The sequence below is a fragment of the Vigna unguiculata genome, chromosome 3, assembly GCF_037176805.1.
Source record: "Vigna unguiculata cultivar grain cowpea cultivar isolate G323 ecotype 2 chromosome 3, ASM3717680v1, whole genome shotgun sequence".
NCBI classification, from domain to species: domain Eukaryota; kingdom Viridiplantae; phylum Streptophyta; class Magnoliopsida; order Fabales; family Fabaceae; genus Vigna; species Vigna unguiculata.
The window spans coordinates 29,442,439-29,450,164 of NC_140794.1; the positions used below are offsets into that span (position 1 = coordinate 29,442,439).

The 7,726-nt window shown below is 29.9% G+C and overlaps 1 protein-coding gene across 4 annotated transcripts; it reads left to right on the top strand.

Annotated features, from left to right (window-relative positions):
- The first annotated feature begins 1,164 nt into the window (after positions 1 to 1,164).
- LOC114176460 (protein FAR1-RELATED SEQUENCE 6-like) lies at positions 1,165 to 6,412 on the top strand. 4 transcript variants are annotated; one of them, XM_028061506.2, is made up of 2 exons: positions 1,165 to 1,388; positions 4,260 to 6,412. In XM_028061506.2, exon 2 carries the CDS (start codon positions 4,260 to 4,262, stop codon positions 6,261 to 6,263), a length of 2,004 nt encoding a protein of 667 aa, XP_027917307.2. In that variant the 5' UTR covers positions 1,165 to 1,388; the 3' UTR covers positions 6,264 to 6,412. The 4 variants fall into 4 exon arrangements, with proteins under 4 accessions (XP_027917307.2, XP_027917308.2, XP_085526779.1 ...); XM_028061507.2 differs by having other exon boundaries at positions 4,304 to 6,412; XM_085670653.1 differs by having other exon boundaries at positions 4,324 to 6,412.
- The last annotated feature ends 1,314 nt before the right edge of the window (positions 6,413 to 7,726 follow it).

Consider the following 7,726-nt stretch of genomic DNA (forward strand, 5'->3'; position numbering starts at 1 on the left):
TAAAATGTGTTAGGTTCAAAATAGGTTCTTAAAAATGGATGGCTTTGACGCATTTATTACAAAAGTGGGTCAGTTTACATAGGATCAATTTCTTAATGATTTGACTAGTTTTTTTCTTTTTTTTTTACAAAATTGGGTCATTTTGATTTATTTATTACAAAGATGGGCCAGTTTACTAATTAATTATATCGTAGATTTGACTAATGATTTGATTTTTCTCTATTTTTTTAACTTTTATAATAATTTCTATAGTTATATATATATATATATATATATATATATATATATATATATATTTTTAAATAATTTTTTAATAATTTGATTAAAAATATTTTAACTAAAATTTTATGATTGTAAATTTTATAATAAAATGAAACAATAAAATTTAAAATATAAGTTTTAAAATATCAAAATTTTTATAAAATTTTATTTAAAATATTTTTAATCAAATTTTATTATTGTAAATTTTACACTAAAAATGTAATAATAAAATCTAAAATATTAAGTTTTAAAATATCAAAATTTTAATATTTTTTTTAATATTTTCAATCAAATTTTATAATAAAATGTAAGAATAAAATTTAAAATATCAAAATTTTAATAAAATTTTATTTAAAATATTTTTAATCAAATTACTAAAAATTTGTTTTTTAAAAAATATTTAAAACTTTAAAAATTATATAAAAGTTAAAAAATAAATAAAGAGAATACAAATCATCAGTAAATTGATCCTATCATGTAATTAATTATTTAACTGACCCATTTTTTAATGAAAGAATCAAAATAACCCATTTTTATAAGAAAATCTTCAAAATATCTTGCAAAAGTAAGCTATCAATCTCTAACTTTTCCTTTGTTTCTCTTATTTTGATACATTATTCATTATATATTTTTTTCATATATCAAATTATCTAAAACATCTTGAAAGGGTATAACACTTGTTTTTATAAGCTTAATTTAGTTAATTCGTTAAAAGATTATTGTTTAATTACATGTTATATTTCAATTCAATCTTCTCCGAACAAAGTTAAACAAGTTTTCAATAGACAAAAACTTTGGATATAAAACATAATTATTAATTAACAAAAATATTTGCTATTCTCAAGTTCATATTTATTAATACCACTTTAAATATTTGAAAAATGAAGTTTTGTGATTCGTAACAGTTCATCTTCTGTTCAACTTGACTAGAATGGCTCCAAGATGCTATTGGTCTCTGAAAAGGAAAAGAAAATGAGGTGAGAACTGAACTGAGGGTCATTTCCCCTTAAATTAATGCGTTGTGAAAAAAAAAAATGGTGGGAGTGGGAAGTGATGAGCATGCTTATTTTGCCACAGCCACGGCAACCGTAGTGTGATGCTCGTAAAATCCAACAGTTTCAAAATAGGTATTTTTTTTTTTTTCAATTCACAAACCAATTCAGCTTCTCACAATGTTCACTGAGCACTCACTCCTAATTTTTCTTCACGATTTTCAATTTCAATGCGCGTGGTTTAAGTTTCTCTATATGTGATGTGTGCATGAGCATTTCACACTGCAAAACCGCCGAGTGTGTTTTTCTCTGGTATTGTTTGATGTTATAGCTGCCTTTGATGTTATAGGGGAAGTAGTAGGATTAGTTGTTGTTGTCTTCAAAGGTTGTTTCTCATTCACCACCAGATGTTCTTTGTTTTTGTTTCTTATGTTGTACTACTCAACACAGGGAAAATTAGGTTCAAGGTGGCCTAATCAAACGGTTTAGACTTGATATTTGGATAAAACACAAACATAGGCACAATAAACTAGCCACTCTAACTCTTTTACTCCAGAACTTTTAAATTTGAGGCTTTCTGCACCAAATATACTAAACTAACTAACTGTGAGTGAGACTCCTGGATTTGCAGAGGTGTGAGGGTTCTTGTAGACAACCTTCTTCCCTTTGCTTATGCAAAGAAATTGTTTTCGAATTCAAACCTATGGCCACCTGGTCACAAAGGTAACTTCAAAGTTGTTAGGGCTCGCCCTCACCCTAGATATGTTAAATTAGAGTCGAAGTTATTGACTGTGTGTTTTTTAATCCTTAAAACAGTCACGGTGGTGAGTTGTCAAAGCAAGTTCGCAACGAATAACCTTCTCATATTACCTCTTCAGTGTAGAATTGCAAGTTAAATTGGTAGTGTTTGACACTTCAGTGTAAAATTGGCATTGAAATTGGTCGTGTTTTTTTTTTCAATATACATTGCAATGGATGAGGTTCCCATCATTGTATAGTCGGAGAGATTTAGATGTATATAACTAACCTTACCCTGTCCCATATATTCTAAGCACGCAAACGCTTGTGTAGTTAACAAGTCTCCTTTATATTTAATGGGGGGTATTGTTCTCTTTATTCCTTTTTCCAAAAACAAAACTCATCCTTTTCCTCCTTTATATTTTGTTGATTGTTGGGACTTGCAATGTTGACATTGGTATGTCTCTGTCTTTGTGCTTTATAAATAACATCTTATATCACTGATTGCTTGATGAGCTTTGATTGTACTATGTCATGACGTGGTTACCATATTTTCTTACTATCCGTATTATCTAATTGAAATCTTAGTGGCAAAACATGTCATTGCCAAAGCTGTGAATCTGCCTTCTAATCTTTGAGAAATTTTTAATTTGATGACAGTACTGAGTTGGACTTTGTACTTAACCTTAACCAGCAGAAGAGGGATTTTAGGCATTTAGCTCTTCCACTTTCAGAAACATTTATAGAAATCTTTATGCATGTTTTATGCATACACTGGTGTGTTCTTACCTGATTCTGTGTCTTTTTAGTGATTTGATTGTAGAGTGTACTTTGAACCAATATTAAGTCAACATGGTGCTATACAACAATTTATTTTTCATGAATTGGATTTTTTACATGCTTTATATCCTCTTAAATCTTTATACTAAAATAGTCAAAAGTGTAACATTGATATGTTCATACATCAATGTTGTCAATTGCGGAAGCTTGTCCATATAATATGGTGGATGTCGTTGCAGACAAATAGAGGAAGCTCGATAGCTGAATGAAAAGATATATATAAAAACACAAATATCTGCTAAATAGTACATGTAATAAACTATAGAAAATAATAACACATATCAAGATAAAAAATTTAGCAATATATTCTAAGAAATAAAATCATCAAAGTCTCAACAAAACTAACAAGGAAAGATAAACACCACACAACTAAAGAAATCCAAGAAGAAATGAGAAGGAAATGAAGTTTAAAAAAATGGATCAAGAAAATGAGAAAACAAAAAGATGTTGAAAAAACTGAAGAAAATAGATGTTGACAAACTGAATAAAGAAAACTAAAGGAAAAGAAAAGAAACATAGAGAAAAGATTTAGAAGAAAAAGGAGCAAATGGAGAATAGAGAAGAGAAACCAGAAAAAATAAAAGGAAAGAAGAGATTTAAAATTGACAGTGTTTGCAGCCGCCCATTATTTGTATGTATGTATGTGTGTGTATATGGAACATAGGAAGACAAGAAGTGTTCATATATGAATTCATGAGAGTGCATATTTGTGCAATAAGCTAATAACAAACTCACTCATTATTTTGACAAACCCATTGGAAAGTCCCTAAGCTTTCTCTAAGGTCAAGTATTTTAGTTGTGCAGTGACACTCAATAAGATTAACACAAATGACTTGTTGCGTATTCATAGGTCTCACACTTCCCTCTCCACCAGGCGGGTCTGTTGTGTGATTGGTTTAGTTCAGAAGCAGTAGGTCCCTTTACTCCTGTTTTGTTATGTCCGCATTTTGCTCCAGAACAATCCTTTCAAGGTTTTGCAGAGCATTGGTTGTGTGGGGGGCCTCCTATCCTATCCAATTGTAGAGTAATTTCCATGCCTCACAGTTTTGGTAAATGATATTAGGCTAAAATTTTATGGCAATATGTAGTTGATACAGTTATTTGTTATTGTTGAATGGTTTCACTTTTGACCATATCTTTTTCCCCTTTAACATGTTTGGGATATGATTATGCTTTTGTTTCAGATAGACCAAATGGACGACCTTGTTTTATTCAATTTTCTAGTGGCTTCCTATTTCACATATTTCCCTCCTTTTATGAGAGGATATTTATTTCCCTGATCTGTACTTGTCATCTTTCCTTTGTTTATGAATTTTTCTTTATCAATACAAAATATTTGTTATGCATTTTTTTCCCAAAGACTGTACATGGTATGATTGTAGCCTTTATTGATGATCAGTTTTCTTAAATTCACTTATTTTATTTTAGATGGAAGAAGTTTGTCTGAATAGTGAGCCATTTTTTGATGTAAGCGATGATGTTGATGTTGAAGGCTCTTCTGTAGCAGAACACGGGCTTGAATCTTTAAATTCACAACCGAAAAACCCTCCAGTTCCAACAGTGGGTCTGGAGTTTGATTCCTTTGAGGAAGTTTACAACTTCTACAATATCCATGCAAAGGAACAAGGCTTTGGAATCAGAGTTAGCAATTCATGGTTTAGATCAAAGAAAAAAGAGCGCTATAGGGCAAAACTTAGCTGCAGTAGTGCTGGTTTTAAGAAAAAAAGTGAAGCCAATAATCCAAGACCAGAAACAAGAACTGGTTGTCCTGCAATGATAGTGATTAGAATGGTTGAGTCCAGGAGATGGAGAATAGTGGAAGTTGAGCTTCAACACAACCATCAAGTGAGTCCACAGAGCAAACAATTTTACAAGTCACACAAGAAAATGGTCCTTGAAGCCAGCAAATCACAACCACCTCCGGAGCCAGTCACAGAAGTACACACCATCAAGTTGTATCGAACAACTGTCATGGATGTTGATTACAATGGTTACTCAAATTCTGAAGAAAGCCATGACACCAATTTTGATAAATTTAAATATTTGGAACTTGGAGAAGGGGATGCCAGTGCTATATATAATTATTTTTGTCGAATGAAGTTGACTGATCCAAATTTCTTTTACTTGTTTGATATTGATGATGATGGGCACCTAAAAAATGTTTTCTGGGCTGATTCCAGGTCAAGGATTGCTTATAATTACTTTAATGACACAGTTACAATAGACACAACTTGTTTGGCAAACAAATATGAGATCCCTTTGATATCATTTGTTGGTGTAAACCATCATGGACATTCTGTATTATTGGGCTGTGGCTTCCTTGGACACGAATCAGTGGATTATTTTGTATGGATATTCAAGGCATGGCTTAAGTGTATGCTTGGTCGTCCTCCACATGTTGTTATTACTGACCAGTGCAAGCCATTGCAAATCGCAGTTGCTCAGGTTTTCCCTCATGCTCGTCATTGTTATTCTTTGCAGTATATCATACAAAGAGTTCCAGAGAAGTTGGGAGGGCTGCAAGGATACGAAGCAATCAGAAGACAGATGTATAATGCTATATACGAGTCATTAAAGATAATTGAGTTTGAATCTTCTTGGGCTGATATGATTAAATGTCATGGACTGGGAGATAACAAGTGGCTTCAGACATTGTATAAGGATAGGCATCTATGGGTCCCTGTTTACCTAAAAGATGTTTTTTTGATAGGACTGGTCTCAACTAAAGAAAATGAGGGTCTGACTGCATTTTTTGAGGGTTATGTGCATAAACACACATCCTTTAAGGAGTTCCTTGATAAGTATGACTTAGCTCTGCACAGGAAGCACATGAAAGAAGCCATGGTAGATTTGGAGACTAGAAAAGCACGCTTTGAATACAAAACGAGATGTAATTTTGAGGCACAACTCTCAAAGGTGTACACAGAAGAAATCTTTAAAAAGTTTCAAGCAGAGGTTGAGGGCATGTATTCTTGCTTCAACACAAGACAGGTTAATGCTAACGGATCTATAATAACATATATTGTGAAAGAAAGAGTTGAAGTTGAGGGGAATGAGAAGGGAGTTAAAAGTTTTGAAGTTTTATATGAGACTACAAAATTGGATATTCGATGCATTTGCAGTTTGCTCAATTACAAAGGATATCTGTGCAGACATGCATTGAATGTTCTCAATTATAATGGTGTTGAGGAAATCCCATCTCGGTACATCCTACGCCGCTGGACGAGGGATTTCAAGCAATCGTTTAATCAATTCCATGCTCCTAGTAATACTGATTCCTACAACCCTGTGCACTTGTATACCCATCTGTTTAACAGTGCTCTTCCAGTGTTAGAAGTAGGGGCACAGTCACAGGAGCATTATATGGTTGCTCTAAAAGAATTGGAGGAGTTGCTAGATAAGTTTGATATAGAGGACAGTAACTCAATGTAACTAATCAATACAAGATCCTCATTCCCCACTTATAACGATTTTACTACTAATTGACTGTTTATAACCCTCCTGTGCTTGGTTTATTCAAGATTTTGTGGTACTGATAATTGTATAAAATGAAATGGCAGTTACATATGTTTTCTTGTAAATGATTTTGGCTCTGTTGATACTAATACATAAGCACTCTCTAGCTTTTCACCTCTAAATTGTATTAGGCATTATTATAATCTTCAACCTATTCATCAGCATTTGCTCATACAGATACCCTGAGAACTTTGCTAGTTTGTTTATGTTTTTTGGGATAGAGTTTTTGCCCTCAGTGTGTCAGCTTTATGCTCCATTTCAAAATGATTTTAACAACTATTTCGTTTTCGAAATTAGTTAAGGAGTCTATCAAATTTCGAAATCTGATTTAGAAAAAAAATTATGAATTTCGAAATCTGAAAAATACTTAACCAAAATTCAAAATTCAATAATATAATTAAACAAATTTTGAAATCTGATAGTATTTTAAAAAACTTTAACTAAAAATATTAATTATATTTCGAGATCAGGTTAACATATATTAAATTATATTAAGATTTTAAATTAAACTAAATAAAATATTTAATATATTTAATCTAATTTTTTTATTAAATTAAAATATAACCAAACTTAATTAATTTTATTTTCATGTTAATTAAAATATTTAATACATTTTAATGTAAAACAAAACTTTAAGGACAAAAATTTGAAATCCCTATAACATATTCTAAATATTAAAATATTAAGTTAAATTAAATAAAATATTTAACACATTTTCTTTATTTTTTATTAAATTAAAATTAAACTAAAATTAATTGAATTTTATTTTTATGTTAATTGTAATAATTAAAATATTTATTAAATTTTAATTTAAAATAAAACTTTAACTAAAAATGTTAACCGGTTTGTAATCGGTTAACATATATTAAATTAAACTGAATAAAATATTTAACAAATTTTATTTAATTTTATAAACTAAAATTAATTGATTTTCTAATATATTAATTAAAATTAATATTTAAAAAAATATATTAATTAAAATATTTATAAAAGTTTAATATATTAAATTATACTAACATATTAATTAATAAATCTTAGGTATAATTACTGATTTGGTATCCCAATTTTTTGGTTAAATTCAATTTGGTACTCATACTTTTAGTTTGTTCAATTTAGTACCCCAATTATCTAAAAAGATTCAATTTGGTCATCTCTATTAAATTGGAGTTAACACCACACGTGTCAAGCCATGAAATTTTTAATTTTTTTTAATATTTTAAAAAAATTAAATTTAAAAAAAAAATTAAATTTTTTTTCAAAAAATTTAAAAACTGTCACGTGTCAATTTACCATCATGCCACGTGACAGCTTACAATCATGACACGTGACACTAATAATAGTTTTTAATTTAGTTATCTATTTAAATTTTTGGTTCAATT